The sequence below is a fragment of the Protomyctophum bolini genome (assembly GCF_963924005.1).
Source record: "Protomyctophum bolini genome assembly, chromosome: 18".
Classification (NCBI taxonomy): Eukaryota; Metazoa; Chordata; class Actinopteri; order Myctophiformes; family Myctophidae; genus Protomyctophum; species Protomyctophum bolini.
Genome location: NC_137879.1, coordinates 20,945,331 through 20,960,699, shown reverse-complemented (window position 1 = coordinate 20,960,699; position 15,369 = coordinate 20,945,331). Strand labels below are relative to the sequence as shown.

Sequence of the window (15,369 nt, the reverse complement as noted above, 5' to 3'; positions counted from 1 at the left end):
GTGCCCGGCCAAGCCGGTGGCTGAGTTGGCGGTACTTTGACCTTGTGGTCCAAAGACGAGTGACTGACTGAGCTACCCAGGCAGGGTGGAGGAATCAAACACCAGTAGCTAATGTAGTTGGCCAAATATAATCACACCTTAAAATTCCCTCTATCTTTGTGGTTCTTGCAAACACAAAAACGGAGGTCAAAAATGTTAAATGAACCTATGCTTCTCTATGACCACTTGCACACCTACTCTGACATTGTCATGGCTGTGATGGTACATAATTATCTTCAACCAAGCCCAGTTTCATTCCTGCATTTGTTTGGATGCGGTAAAACTGATTGACCAATAAAGAAATATTGCATGGTTTAACCACTTAAACCCTATGTTACCAAATGTTTGCCTAGTATGACATGTCCTGGCCTAGGGTCCATGTGGTTAAGGCTGAAATGAGGATTTAGCTGATTATCTGACACCTGTGAGAACGTTAATTTGCCCAGCTTATAAAATAAATACCAACATAAACAGGGGACTTGCAATTAATGAGGTGTGGAAGGCAAAAAGGAAATGAGAGAAAGATAGAAAATGTGTTAAATGTCTGTTAGAAAAAGGACAACGAAAGACTGAATGTGTAAAACAGAAGCGCACGAAGATAGAATGTACAGTAAATGCATGCAAGCAAAAAAAAACTGAAGAAACTCTTTAGGAATCCTGTAGTAAGTACTTGCTAATGAGAGTGAAGGGAAGCCCAGCAGACAAACGCTTTGCAATGCTCCCCTTGGGACAGTTGTGCAACAGGTGCGCCCCAATGAGATCACTGTACAAGTGCATACAAGGGGTAGAGTGTGTGTACTGTACAGAATTCATGTTTGTGAGTCTGTGTGGCTGCGTGCTAGACTGTCTACTCATATGGTAGGCATACTTGTGGAAATCATTGCCTGGTCATTGGGCAAGGGATGGTATTGTTGGGGGAAATTACTTTAAGTAATGTTTTATTACTTTGGTGTTAGTTTTGCATTACTTAAATGTATCTGATATTAAATGAAACAGAGTAGCTTAAATGAAATAGAGAATAAATACCATAATAATTGGTATAGAGCGTCGCAGTCCCGCCCCCTCGAGAGACCCGGAAAATAATTCCCTGTTTTTATTTTTGAAACGTTTACACCACGGACAAAGTCAACTCTTGTCGTGACAAATCATGACAATATGTTTTGGGCCGAACAAATAATTAGAAAGAAGAAGAAAACGGCAGGTTACAACACTTTTTTGTTGTTTTTCTTCTTTATAATTATTTGTATGGTCCGAAATATTGTGTTTGTTGTCAAAAGGTCTTTAAATAAATACTTTTTGAAATGTCTATAGGAAAATGCATTGGGAATTATTCCCTGGGCCTGGCGTCGTCATGAAAGGGGGCAGGACTGCGACGCTCTATTTTAGCAGCATACAGTATATACATTTCAATATGGCTGTGGCAGCTGTGACACCCAATCAAAATTGAATACAATTTTAATGAATGTGTGAATACAGTAGACAATCTGTTATTAGTGTGTGCACGTGTTAGAAACTCTTAAATATAAATTAGAGCATTTGTTATGACATGATCATATTAAACCATTTGTAATAGGAAGGTGTTATATTACTTTGTTAGTCATTAAATTATATATTATTACATAATGGATGGAAAACAACTGGTGATAGTCATAGTCATATTCTAGATCAGGTTCCTTGAGATTTGTGGGAAAATGTTAAGAAGCTGGTTCACACAGTTCTGCAGACATACTGCACACAATTAAGAATGCACACATGTGTTGTGTGCGTGTGCAACTGTGCATGTATGATGCACCTTCACACATACACGTATACACACACAGAGACAAAAGACAAAATGCACCACCATGTGCATATAATGCACAGCGGATGCATGCACAATCACTGTGAGGATGCACATGCACAAGCACGTGCACACGCAGACACAAGTACTGATCCATGAACAGATGTATAGTGTGCGCACATACAGACACACACATCATTGTTCAGACTTGTGTAATTGCTGCCAAAACAGTAGAGAGGGGATTGAAATAAAAACCATTAGAGGGGTTTGAGGGGGTGGAAGATAGAAGGGGGAGGGAGCGAGAGGCAGGGAAGGACACAGGGTGAATTTTGCTGAATGTGAGAGTGTCTCCGACAGGCCCCTTACCACCACAGCTGTTCTGATAGAAATAGACAAGACTGTAATCGAGCCCACGGAGGAAAGAGTTGCAATCACTGTCCTTGTGGCTGAAGACGTGGATGAATGGTTCTCTCTCTCTCTCTCTCTCTCTCTCTCTCTCTCTCTCTCTCTCTCTCTCTTGCCAAATGTTTGAGACATTTCTTTAGTGGTCAGAGATACTGTATCACAGAGTATGTTGTGTAGCTAGGCCACATTACAGTAAGTCTAATAACCTGCTGATCAAACGGTTTTCACAAACAACAAATTGTTATTAAATCAGGGATTACAGCTACTGGCTGTTAAATAAGCCTCCAAAGATTAGCTCTCACCATTAATGTCAGAGAGCAGGCAAAATAAAGTTAAAATGAATGTTGATTGACTGACACCCCAATTTGTACAAATGCAATGACAGTGAATAATAAACTAACTTGAGAGAGAAAAATATACATGATGTCTTAATGGCTGTTCGAGCACTATAGCTATAACTATAAAAATATACTTTTAAAAATCAAGTTGATCCACTGTCTGCCACCCACTTATATCTTTAACACACCACAACTATAACATTGAATAGTGAATGATATACTACTGTATAGTTATTGTCCTCTGTGTGAACGGTCCTCTCTAGTCCAGCCTGAGAAAAGTCATTTGGCTAAGATAATGAGATTTTATTGTATATCCCATTATTTGTGTTTATCCTATGCATAAGTCAGTCTGTCTGTATCTGACGTGTAAACCAGGAGTAGCTAGCTACCGTTTCTATTCTCCTGAGTCCGAGAGGCCAAAAACAGGGTGTGGTCTGGTCTTTAAGCCTGATTTATACTTTGTGAACGGCCATCAGCTCACCTAGTTGATTTATTTTATATGAATTAGCTATTGGGATAAATTCTGCCTAAGCCTTTTGCTTAGTTAAAGCAATGATAATTCAAAAAATGAATGAAAATGATTGTTGCTTGCTTGATGAATGTGAGCCATCACAAGTAAACCTTGTCTGTCACCTTAAAATACAGACAGACAGACAGACAGACAGACAGACAGACAGACAGACAGACAGACAGACAGACAGACAGACAGACAGACAGACAGACAGATATCTAGTAATAAAGTACTTTGAGAGTAACAGCAACAATCCATCCAAGGCATGTGCTGATTGAAAAACTATGCACTGCTTATCATCAGAGGCTTAACTGGCCATCTTGAAGGTGCCATCATTTAGTATTGGTGTTTAAATGGTAAAGAAAGTTATTATGCTATTTGAATGAGAAGCTATTGTAGACTTAAAATGGCTAAATGATAGAACCTAAGAAGGCTATTCAGGCATTTAGCAGATGCTCTTTCCAGAGCGATTTACAAAGTGCAAGATTTTAGTAAGGAGCATGAAACCTTGTCAACCAAGTGCTACAACGTAACTGGGACAGCAGGTAAAGTAGACATCAAATTTGTCTAAATAACATAATGTTTCTTATGTTACAGAAACAAATGGCTGTCAAGCAACACATGGCTTGGTTAGAAAGGGGCAACTGGGCAGTGGCCAAATGATCACAGGTTCAATCTCTATAACAGCTAGTCTGTGTCCTGTGCACCTTGGAGCAAGAGCACAAACTCTTATTAATAGTAAATTTCTGAGTAACCACATGACCCTACCCTAGCTCCCAATTCTGATCTACAATTCACACCAGCTATCATTTCCATATCATACGACATAGTTGTATGATATGGAGACGCCTAGTCTAAGACTGATTACCATCAGTCCTGAAACAATAAAACTGCCCTCAGATTAATTAATACGTATTTATTTATTACAAAAAACAAAACAATCACAAAATACCTACCTTATAATTGTTGAAAATTGCTGTGCTGCTACTCCAACGGCTTTCTCAGAATGAGTTCTGTGGCGTAGAGGCTACTCTTGATCAATAGATTGTTATCTAGTGCTACAGACAAACAAAATCAGTCTTTTAAAATCAAATCACGTCCCTGCAATCAGCAATTATGGGTCACTCACCCTTACAGCTGTCCACACCTGCCCACAATACAACACTGCATTCACATCTTCTTTCTGAACGGAAAATGTGAGTTCCTTAACCATTTACGTGCACAAGATCCATCACCCAATACTCCTTATCCACTTCTATCTCTCTCTCTCTCTCTCTCTCTCTCTCTCACACACACACACACACACACACACACACACACACACACACACACACACACATTTTACTCTACTCCATCCCCCTCTTCTTCCTCTCGTTCACCTCTTTACCCCCTGCTTCTCCTCCTCTGTCGCAGAGGAAGTCTGGCCTTCCTGCAAACAAGTACCGGACCGTGGAAAGGGACAAGGACGGAGGGTGGGGGGCAGGTACGAGGTGGGTAGTGGGGTTGAGGGGGAAGTAGAGGATGTTTTTGTCATTTTTCTGGCCCCCGTGGCTGCTGTGGGGCCTGTTGTAGTCCATCCTGAGGAAATGGAACGTCACTCTGGCTGGGCCTTGGGCCCGCACGTGCTACCTGGCAGGCCCTGTGTAATGCAGACAACAGCACTCCAGAGAGATAGAGACAAAAAGAAAGGAAGAGAGGGACAGAAAGTAAGAATCTACTTTATTGATAGTTACAAGTGAAGATGGACAGGAAAGAGGGAGAGAGGTCGTCATGAACGGGACTCAAACACGCGACGCGCTGTCAGGCCAGAGCCTATATGTGGCATGCACCTGGACCACTAGGCCAGCGGGCGCCTCTAAATCACACACATTTTAGCCAGTGAAACTTGTGGAACAACAAGTTCCAAGAACTGTTCAAAGATAAGATCATCAGGAGGCCCGCAACTTTGCCAAGTAACCATCATCAATACAGAGCAGGTGGCTGGCTGGACAGACCAAAGGGCTTTTTAAAGCATCATAAGAATGCATTATCACAAGGATTATGAAACGAGGCATGAATACAGTTACCTTCATGCTGTTAATCGCTTTGTGGTAGCAGGGTGGCACGTTTACACATTTGTCAAATGGCTGACATGTTGACATGGAGCTCTTCATGAATGCTTCAATGCAGCTTGTGAGAATGGAGTGACACCTTCATAGTGGAGATAGACAGAGCTGTGGAAGTTGGCCTAAAACGGACACAGGAATAACAGGATGTTTACGGCCTGCAGTGACGCTGCCAGGGTCACAGAGAAGAGCCATACAATCACAGGCAAACAGTCAACATGTGGCTGGCAGAGTGTGTGGGTCAGTCGGGATCCTTCTGGTCAACCTAAATATAACATGTGTTAGTTCATCCATGTGCAGAATTATGACCATGCAAATGGGATGTCTCATGATGGCAACAAGACCATTTCATGCGGTTCCAAACAAGGCATTTCCAGCTATGTTGAATAAATTATTTAAGTCCACATATATAATATCTGATACACGTTAAACATGGTACATTCCTATTTATATAGAAACTCTCTCCCAGTCTGTCTACACAATGGCTCTCACAAGGACATAAATAGTTCAGGTGCAGAAAAGTTACATCCACAAAATCAAGGCATATGTCCTCAGTCACGATACAAGCACGTCATGTCACCCAGCATTCCATGGACACAAGGAGTAGCGTAGGCGCACACACACACACACACGCGCTCACGCTCACGCGCACGCACACACACACACACACACACACACACACACACACACACACACACACACACACAAACACAAGAAGTGGTTTTGTGTGGTCAGCTGTAGCTGACAGGTTACACAGAAGGACACTCGTGGTTTCTGACAACAGCAGGTAGAGGTCTATTTAGCATCACAAGTAACATATCTCTCTTCTTTTGCTCGTCAATCAGTCCGGTATCACACAAACCAGCCTGCTGCAACAAGGAGCAGACCAGCCTCTTTCATCATGGCTATCACTGACTTCCTGGCCGCCACAGATATCGCCACGGCTATTAACGCATGTAAAGGTAAAAGTTGGTTTTCAGGTTATGTTATGCAGTTGTGGGTCTCAGCTAATTACGTTTTTTAATGGTTTCTGATGAGGCTGGGCAAACTGACCAGCTCTAGACCAGTACCATTTTCTTTTTGCTTGAGGCCCAAATTAGACATTTGCCCGGGACCAGATCTATAAGCACACAGTGCCTTGCTTCGCTCCAAACAGTGCTCTAGATCACTGGCTGGGAACCCCCAGGGGTCCTTGAGGAGGGTCCAGGGAGTCCCCAGCTAAATCATCGATTTGATTGATTGATTGATTGATTGATTGATTGATATAAAAAATTATACAATTAACTAAACTGTGGGTCTTCAAAATAAAAAGATAAGTTCCTATTTAGCAGTATCACAACGAAAACTCGTTTTTTTAAGAAGGAATGCTGCGACATTTTAAATCATATGCATGTTGTATTACCATTACTGTTTGACAATTATTTGGAGGCCCATTTGCAATATCCTCACGGCCCACCAGTACGCCCTGGCCCACAGGTTGAGAACCACTCTGTTCAAATTTGTTTTGTCCTATATGACCTGAGGCCAATTTCAAAGGATGACCTGGTCTGACCCCTATTTCATGATCAGTTATCAGTTTCCATTTTTTAATTATTTGACTTCCAGCAAAAGACTCCTTTAGCCCAAAGATGTTTTTTAAAATGGTGGGACTGTCCAAGAAGACTCCGACAGAGATCGAGAGGGTGTTTAAGATCCTGGACCAGGACAAGAGTGGCTTCATAGAACAAGATGAACTAAGGTTGAGTCTCACCTATGAAACATGCTAAAAACACCTTTCCTTTCTCAACCAATGCATTCGTACTGTGTGTGAATAATAATAAAAGTCTATTTATAAGCTGGTAGATCTTGTAGAGCTTGTACCTGTACGCTACTTTCAATAAATATTATAAATAAACAAATAATCAAACAAACAATGTGAAATCTTTTCCTATGATGACATAAATTACATACCCAAAATAAGGACGCCCGGTTTGAAGGTGGTTCAATGCTGGATAAGTTTGTTCTCTCATTGGTTATATATTGAAATGGTAATTCCTCCAATGTGAAAACCAATGTACTTATCTCTAGGCAGGTAAGGTTTAACAAAATATAACATTAATGAACACCATTGTTAGTAAGCGCCACAGTACCACAACTAAATCTATTATAACACAGTAGATGTTACTATTTTCTATAAACTGTTGCTTCCATCACAGTGGAATATGGTCAGCCTAATGTATTTGATCAATCTGCTTTACAGGCCTAGGTCTTCATTCCCCTATAACAGACTAGGATTTTAACACATTTATACCATTAATCAACCGATACTGTCAAATTCAATTTTGTTCTCCAACTGAACTGGTACTTCTCCTCATGCAGACTATTTCTGCAGAATTTTTCAAAGGGGGCAAGGCCCCTGACTGCTGCAGAAACCAGGGCATTCCTGATGGCCGGAGACTCGGATGCCGATGGAAAGATTGGCTGGGAAGGTATGGTCAAGTGTCAAATATATGCTCAATTGTATTGCATTATTTTGGAATATGTCCATTAACAATTACACACATGGTAATTGGTAACTTTAAACTAGCCTACTCCTGAGTCCCAGCTCAATGCTTGGGAGGATGGTTGCTGAGCAACTGTAGTAGTAGTACAGAATTAGCATAAACTGTCTACCAGAGATTTACACTTCAGTATTTTAAGTGCCACTTGGATGAGGTTACAATAATGATTTTACTGGAGTAGATCCACTTTGACACGATCTATTGATTTGGCCAACACATTGACTGCAAAAATGTATACAAGTGCTTATCTTTCTTTCATTTTTTCTTTCCTTTCCTTTCTTTTTTCTTTCTTTCCTTCTTTCAGAGTTCTCTGCAATGGTCAAGTCTTCATAAGGCCTTGCATAATCCCTGACCTGTGTGGGGATGGTGGCAAGATGGACACGACTTTTATAATATTGTGGAAATATAACATGGACTCATATGCTGTAGTTACGATAGAAAATGTGTGACGTAAACTTACTTTCAAATAAACAGTTCATGGTTTAACCTTTGCTTCAGATTTGTAAATAATACTATTATTTTAAAATCCATAAAATATTTAACTATCTGTTAGAGAGAGTGCATGTGAACTGATAGTGAATGTGTTCCTGGTAAGGTGAACATGAGCATGATGCCCAGTCAACAGACGATATATCTTCACTGTCTAACGTAAATGTAGCTCATGCATATCCCATCACTCATCTTCTAGAAATATTATATTCAGCATCGGGTGAGGAGCTTTTGAGCTTGGGTTTCTTCATTTAACTGCATGGGCAGCTTGCAAATGTTGAAACAAAGTGTTTGACACTTTAATCATGTGCAGTTTCATATAAAACATTAACACTGACACTGAATTGGGCCATAGCATTGCATAATGTTCAACCCATCCATCTATTTTAAATTGCATCCATCCAGTCTTGAATGAATATTTGTGGTTTTTGATTGATTGATTGATTGATTGAAATATGTATTAACAGTTTGCAGAATTACAGTAGGCTACATTTCAAGCACAAACTCAATACAAAGACTGTTAACTGTGAGTGGACGACCCAGTTAAGCATTACACTTGTTTACAGGAGGGTCCACCTTGTTCAATTCATCAATTGAACTATAAAAAATAGTTGAACTATAAAACTATAAAAAATCATAAAAAATAAGAATAAATTATTATTATTAGTCTATTATATTATTATTAATATTTTACGCACAGACTTCCACTGACCAAGACGAGGCCTACATTGACCATTAACTGACTCGAATTGGGTTGACTTCTCCCCATCAACGTACGTACAGTATGCCCCCTAGGTGTCACATACCGCAATTAGCCGGATTTGTATTACACAGGAAACGCATTGCAAACAACTTACAGTTCACGTGCAGCCAATGGGCTGCAGCATCATATTTAGTTTGCATAAAATATGCCGGTCTTGCTAGTCTTCACATATGGAGTGTGTCTCTCGGTGGGAGAGGTAAAAATAGCGCAATTCGACAACTAGACACATTTTTGTCCTAAACCAACCCTATATGGTATAGATGACACGTCAAGGGGCCACCACCCTGGACTATAAATGCCGGAGGTGAAGGCCCACTAAGCTCATCCTGCTCTCAAATTGAAGTTTCTCTGCTCCGGTCGACAGCAAGGTGAGTTCAGCTGGATGGAAGTAAATCGCTCACTTTATACAGTGATTCTGATTCATCTCGACATTGCAAGGACTTTTCTCTATACTTCAAAGGATTACGCTAATAGAAGAACTTGCATTGGAACTACAACTTGTGTTTTTTTCTTTTTTCTTTTTTTTCTGCTATTGCTGAAACACCTGTAGGCTGGTCACACGCGGGCCTAAAACCGGAGAAAATTCCCAATGGATTAGAATGCCTACTTGTTTTTTTATTGTTTATTTAAATTACCTTTGCTGAAGTTCGGGGCCAGTAATAAATTAGGCCTACACACATTACTAATAATGTGTGTAGGCCTACTTACTGCTTGTACTGCATGTTTATTGTGATTAAAAGGCCGAGAGCCTGTGGCGACAGATAAGATATGCCACCTGCAGGGCAATTATGTTAAATAAGACATTAATGGATATATAGGTCAAGTGAGCACATTGAGCATCTGGGAACCTCGATGTAAAATTACTTTTCAAATATTTTATTTTTTTACATTTTGGACAAAATAGTCAATTGTAAATGAAGGTGCCCAGATAGATGTCCAGGTCCAACTTGACCTGTTACCATATTAATTATGAGGACTATTATGGAGGGAGTTTCTTGGTGTCAAACCTTGGGTGGGGCAATAATAATAATAATTTGTCTCCCATGATAGACTGTGGTAAATACGAACCAGAAACATTTGGCAGTTGGAAAATATGTGATTGATTGAATGCAACATTAGCCGGAATGCTTATGCTAGTAGGCCTATCCTTTCCCTTTCTTCTTCATAGTAGCCTATAGGTTTGTAGCTAGGCTACATAGCCTAATCTTGTTCTTCTTTCACATGTAACCCATAATCACTTATTTTAAAGTTATGTTCTTTTTCTTTTTCTTCCATAGAAATCATCATCAAAAATGGCATTCGCTGGTATCCTGGAAGCAGCTGATGTTGCTGCAGCAGTCGCTGCTTGCGCAGGTAAGTCTATAAAAGCCTGCAAACAATCAGCCAATCAGTGGTGGAATAGAATGTAGGCAAGTGCATTTACTCATGGAAGCTATTATGTAGTCCTGTCTAGATACAAATGTAAGTATTTGTAGGCTACTTTAGGACTACTTTTGGTAGCCTGCTTAAATATATATTTTGATGCTACTTTCTACGCCTACCTAGTATAGTTCTTTTAATACAGTACGTTTAGGCTAGTTTTATACTGTGGTCTGTGGCCTACTTCTAGGAAAGTATAGTCTAAAAGATCTGAGTAGCCTACTTCTTTCACCACTAGCCCTAATCTATCTCACCAATATTATTATTATATTATATCATTATCCATTCACTGACTCGTTTGGAAAAAATATTAGGCCAATAATTCTGATAAATAAGCAATTTCATGGCGTTTATGTTCGTCCATAATTTAGCTAAAATGAATGCAGCATATGGCAATGCTTTGAATTTAAAGTTAGCAGTACAAATTCACTGAGTGAATTTTGAGAATGTTGTTCTCTCTTTCTCTAACAGCTGCCGAAAGCTTTGACTACAAGTCATTCTTCGCCAAGACTGGTCTGCACACAAAGTCTGATGACTTGATCACAAAGGCCTTCTATGTTGTTGACCAGGACAAGAGTGGCTTCATTGAGGAGGAGGAGCTGAAGTAAGCATCACAAACTTATTTTGAATTATTACATTGTTAATTTTAAACTTCATGATTTCTATCTCTTGGAAATATACTTTTTACTCCATTACATTCTTTATTTAAAAATGCTTGGAGTTTCTAATATCAATGTAGCACATGCTATTCACTGCAGTAGTTCATTACCTTCAGCACTGCAGCGCCCTGATTCTCTGCTTTATTCTCACTGAAAAACACTACAACATACTAGAAAGGCTCAATTTATGTTAATGGCTACATTATATAGTTTGTTGCCACCATTTGTTTGCAGTCTAATTAATTCAAGTCTTCAAAACAGTTAAACCCCCAGACAAGGTTTTATATATAACCATTAACCAGGGGTGGAAAGCACTGCAAACTAATTGCAATTACTCTCATTACTGTAACTGAGTAGCTTTTTAAAGTATTTATAAAATATTTGCACTTGCTCCCTGTTAACCTATGTGGCTTGTTCTTCCATAGGCTGTTCCTGCAGAGCTTTGTTCCTGGTGCCAGGGCCCTCACAGACGCTGAGACCAAGAAGTTCTTGGCAGCCGGAGATGCCGATGGTGATGGCATGATCGGAGTTGATGGTAACCACTCACAAGTCTTTGATTTATCATTTTATTTTCTTGATAGTACAGTGATTTGGCTAGAACACAGAGTATAAGTATATCTCCAGTGACCTGTAAGCAGAGCTTTGCAGATAAGTGCTATTTTTAGACATCACGCTCAGTTATCCAGTAAACAATCAAAACAAACTGGAAGTATAAGGTATTATTATTACATAATTACAAGGGGGCATTTATTTAGCATGCCTGAACACAACAATTGCGGTCCCTACTGGTGATAAAACGCATTATTTTTAATGGATGAGCTGACTGAGAAAGACTTGCTCACTGCCTAGAAAAGAAAGGAGAACTCCTTAGACAGAGACTTAGAAAGATTAGAATTTAGAAAAACTAAATTATTTTAATATTACATTACATTTAATATTACATGGCCTTACTCTTAAAGTCATACTCTCAGAATATTGCCTAACCTTAACTTAACTATCATGTCTTATTTATCTCCACAGAGTTCATGCTGCTTGTCAAGGCATAAATGCATTCTATGGAACCAGCACTGAGGATGCCATTACTATGCCCATATCTTTTTTTATATTCATTTTATTTATGAATGTCACAGCCCTGTTCTGTAACTCCCCTATGACCCAAAACCGTGTCTGTTTACACTCCATGTTTTTTTTAACAATGTTTTGTTATCTCATTCAGAGAAACTAGTAACACCATTTTGCACTTATCTGAAAGTGGAATAAACTCACATTTTGGGTTAAAAAAAACCGCAATGTCTTGTGTTCAATATTGGGGGGGTTTCATGTCTGCATGTGCATACATATTGGTCTGGAGCAGGATTATTTGGATCCAAACATGGCAGCCTCCATAGCCATAGCTTACTTTACACCTATTATACATCTTTGACGATGTGATTGAAAGTGAAAGGGGATATGCTTTGGCATAGCCCGGTGGTACAGGCCGCTACATAAATGGTCAGCATTGGCAGAGACAGGTGGTTCAGTGAGAACAGCATTAGGGGCTACTTGCTTTCTGGATGTGCTTCAAAAGCTGTGATTTGAGCACAACTTGCAACTTTGTTCAGTGAAAACAGAAAAAAACAAAAACAAAACAACACTAACAGATGGCGCATTTGAAATTTTATTCAGAAAAGTGCTCATCCTAAAAGATCTCACCCCACAGTATGTGTTTAGTGAAAACATTTTAATCATAATAAAAAGGGCCATTGCAATGTGTTTAAGAAAATGGGGAAGAATAAAGAATTTAGGCACATACAGCTTTACTTTATATTTGTCAACCCAAGTCTGAGACAGTACATTTGTAATATAACCCTGATATTTAATAAGGGCAGGAATAGTGACTGTATCCATAACCCAGTCGTTCAGGGTGAGAGACCTTTTTTGACCACCCAGAACGCCATAGGCTGCATGTTCTAGTTTTGTATGGCTTTGAAAAAACGACAAAAAAACAAGCATAAGCCTACTTATGCACAGCTCGTGGGGAGTTAGGCCTATACACGAACATGCAATTCATAAACATGACATGTCATGACATGTGACATGTCAGGTCAAGGCCAGATACTGTACAGTAGGTTAAGCTTATTATCTATAGGCTATAAGCCTACGTCTTTGTAAATGTAGATATAGACAGTCAGTACAAACGTTTGTGGGTTATAGCCTAGACACTTCTCTTTCATTAGGCCTACACAAGATCTTGAGTGACAACAGCCTATGTAAATATAAACTTTCCTAAAATAGCATCATGAATACTTCCAAAGCCGTAACAAGAAATAGCCTACAGTACACGTGTAAGAGAGGAAGAATATAGCCTAGAATGGAAGTCTTCAACTCAATGAAAGTGCAGATTTAAATCAAATTATATCATTTCATTTTGCACTGTAGGCCTAAACACGTTTTTTCACAAGTGCCATAGTGTGTTCAACTTCAATTCATATCAGATCATAATTTGATTCAACTCTAATATATTTGGTGGAATCTTGACAGTTCCAATGTTTTCACTCAATCTTAGATTCCCAAACCATTTACAGTGTTATACTGTGCTACAGCAATTTTAATATATATATATATTAAATATATATAATTATATATATATTATAGTTTTTAGGTTCACACAGCCTATGCCCTTCTGAAATCATTTTGTGAAATTCTGTGGTTCTTTATTCCACATTAGAACATTATTATATCGATGTCTGTATGAAACAATAGGCCTACAATATTGTAGGCAACAATATTGCTTACAATAATACTGTGACTGAGTTATCCTTTTTGAACCCGCCAAATTCTATAATTAAAAAACATTTACACCGCAAGCACATTTGAACATATTATGAATATTTCTTATTTTTAAATATAAAACAATAGGCTATATATCTAGTACAGTATATATTCCTACAATAATATATTAGACCGTCTAGTCACTGTGACTTGAGTTATCCTTTTCCAATCCCAGTGGCAAATCAACTGGTAATGCCAGTAACATTGCAGATATACACATGCCAATGTGCATACATGCCAATAGGAAAGTTAATTCTCACCAAAATATTCTGTTCAGAGAGAGCATGCATCATTATTGGAGAAATTCATTAGTTGTATATTTTGCTGTATAAGCTAGCTATACAATTACAATTCAGATTGTTAAACGCTCAATAGGCCTAAATGAAATGCTTATCCTTGACTGATAATAATATTATACACTACTAAGTACCCAAAATAACCTAAATGTGGTTGAATTCAGGAAATACAGTTCAGTACCTCTCTTTTCCATCCATGATGCTGTGTGCTATTTAATATGGTCCAGATATCCATGATCAGAGCATAGCATATATATCACTCAAATCGGCAGCGTATATTATTAGACAGATGCAATATCAACTTCTTTTGCATAGGCCCATGCGTACCATTTAAGCGTCTTCATTTATGTACATATAAATAGAACAGCTCTGACCACTGGCCACATTTTCACCCACTCCAATGCGTGTCTATTTCATATGCCTCATATTTCGGGTGAGAGAAGGTATATAAGCTTGTGAGGATATCCAGGGGACTTTACTGCAGTTGCCAGCTTCATCTGAGCGATTCAACATTAATCTTAGTGCTTGAGGTGAGTTCCACAGAAAAGAAGCAAATCTTTCAGCAAGTCTGCAATTGAACTCAATGAGCTTCCTGCACTTTGCACTGGAACAGGAAAAGGACTACAGGGGATAATCCTAAACAACAGAAAACAAGTTTATCTTTGGACTAAACAAGGAATTAAATGGATGAATATTCCTACCAAACCCTAAACAGAACTGCAAAGGATCTTTAATCTTTTGGCTTGGAGGTCCTGATTTGGGAAAAGTGGACTACCTTTTCTGTTCCTTTGAATCAAACTTCACTTCACTTTGTAAACTCAAAAGAATATTGGCTGCAATATTCATTACATGGCTTTATCAAGAGATTCAGACTTATAATACCCTGTCAATTTCTAGCTGTACTGTAATAGATTTAAGATGTCTGATATAGTGCTTAGTTGTATAATGCTTCAACAGCGCAATACACTCATATATTTATATGATGCTTCCTCACTTGTTTGAGCTTAAATGATGATTTTATTTACTTCTTTCCTACCCTCAGATAAAAATGGCTCTCGCCACCGTTCTCGCAGAAGCTGACATCACTGCAGCCCTTGCAGCCTGCCAAGGTAAACATTTTAAAACGCCAGGTGTGCATAGGACTTATCAAGACTGAGAGACCAGACCACTCACATGCATACAGATGGAGATGGAGCTCAGAAATATGCATGTGC

General features: G+C 39.0%; 3 protein-coding genes across 3 annotated transcripts in view; all 3 read left to right on the top strand.

Moving 5' to 3' along the window:
* Positions 1-6,041: 6,041 nt before the first annotated feature.
* Positions 6,042-8,145, top strand: LOC308332511 (parvalbumin, thymic-like). Its single transcript, XM_080788452.1, has 4 exons — positions 6,042-6,140; positions 6,784-6,916; positions 7,537-7,646; positions 8,023-8,145. The coding sequence occupies exons 1-4, from the start codon at positions 6,080-6,082 to the stop codon at positions 8,049-8,051; spliced, it is 333 nt and encodes a 110-aa protein (XP_080644578.1). The 5' UTR covers positions 6,042-6,079; the 3' UTR covers positions 8,052-8,145.
* A 1,109-nt stretch (positions 8,146-9,254) lies between these two features.
* LOC308332512 (parvalbumin-2-like) lies at positions 9,255-12,332 on the top strand. Its single transcript, XM_080788453.1, has 5 exons — positions 9,255-9,338; positions 10,248-10,323; positions 10,861-10,993; positions 11,474-11,583; positions 12,069-12,332. The coding sequence occupies exons 2-5, from the start codon at positions 10,263-10,265 to the stop codon at positions 12,092-12,094; spliced, it is 330 nt and encodes a 109-aa protein (XP_080644579.1). The 5' UTR covers positions 9,255-9,338; positions 10,248-10,262; the 3' UTR covers positions 12,095-12,332.
* Positions 12,333-14,590: 2,258 nt separating this feature from the next.
* LOC308332513 (parvalbumin beta-like) overlaps positions 14,591-15,369 on the top strand; it is a 2,821-nt gene continuing 2,042 nt past the window's right edge. Inside the window, exons 1-2 of the mRNA XM_080788454.1 lie at positions 14,591-14,685; positions 15,198-15,264. Of these exons, the coding sequence (XP_080644580.1) occupies positions 15,204-15,264 (61 nt within the window). The 5' untranslated portion in view covers positions 14,591-14,685; positions 15,198-15,203. The remainder of the gene's footprint in view (positions 14,686-15,197; positions 15,265-15,369) is intronic.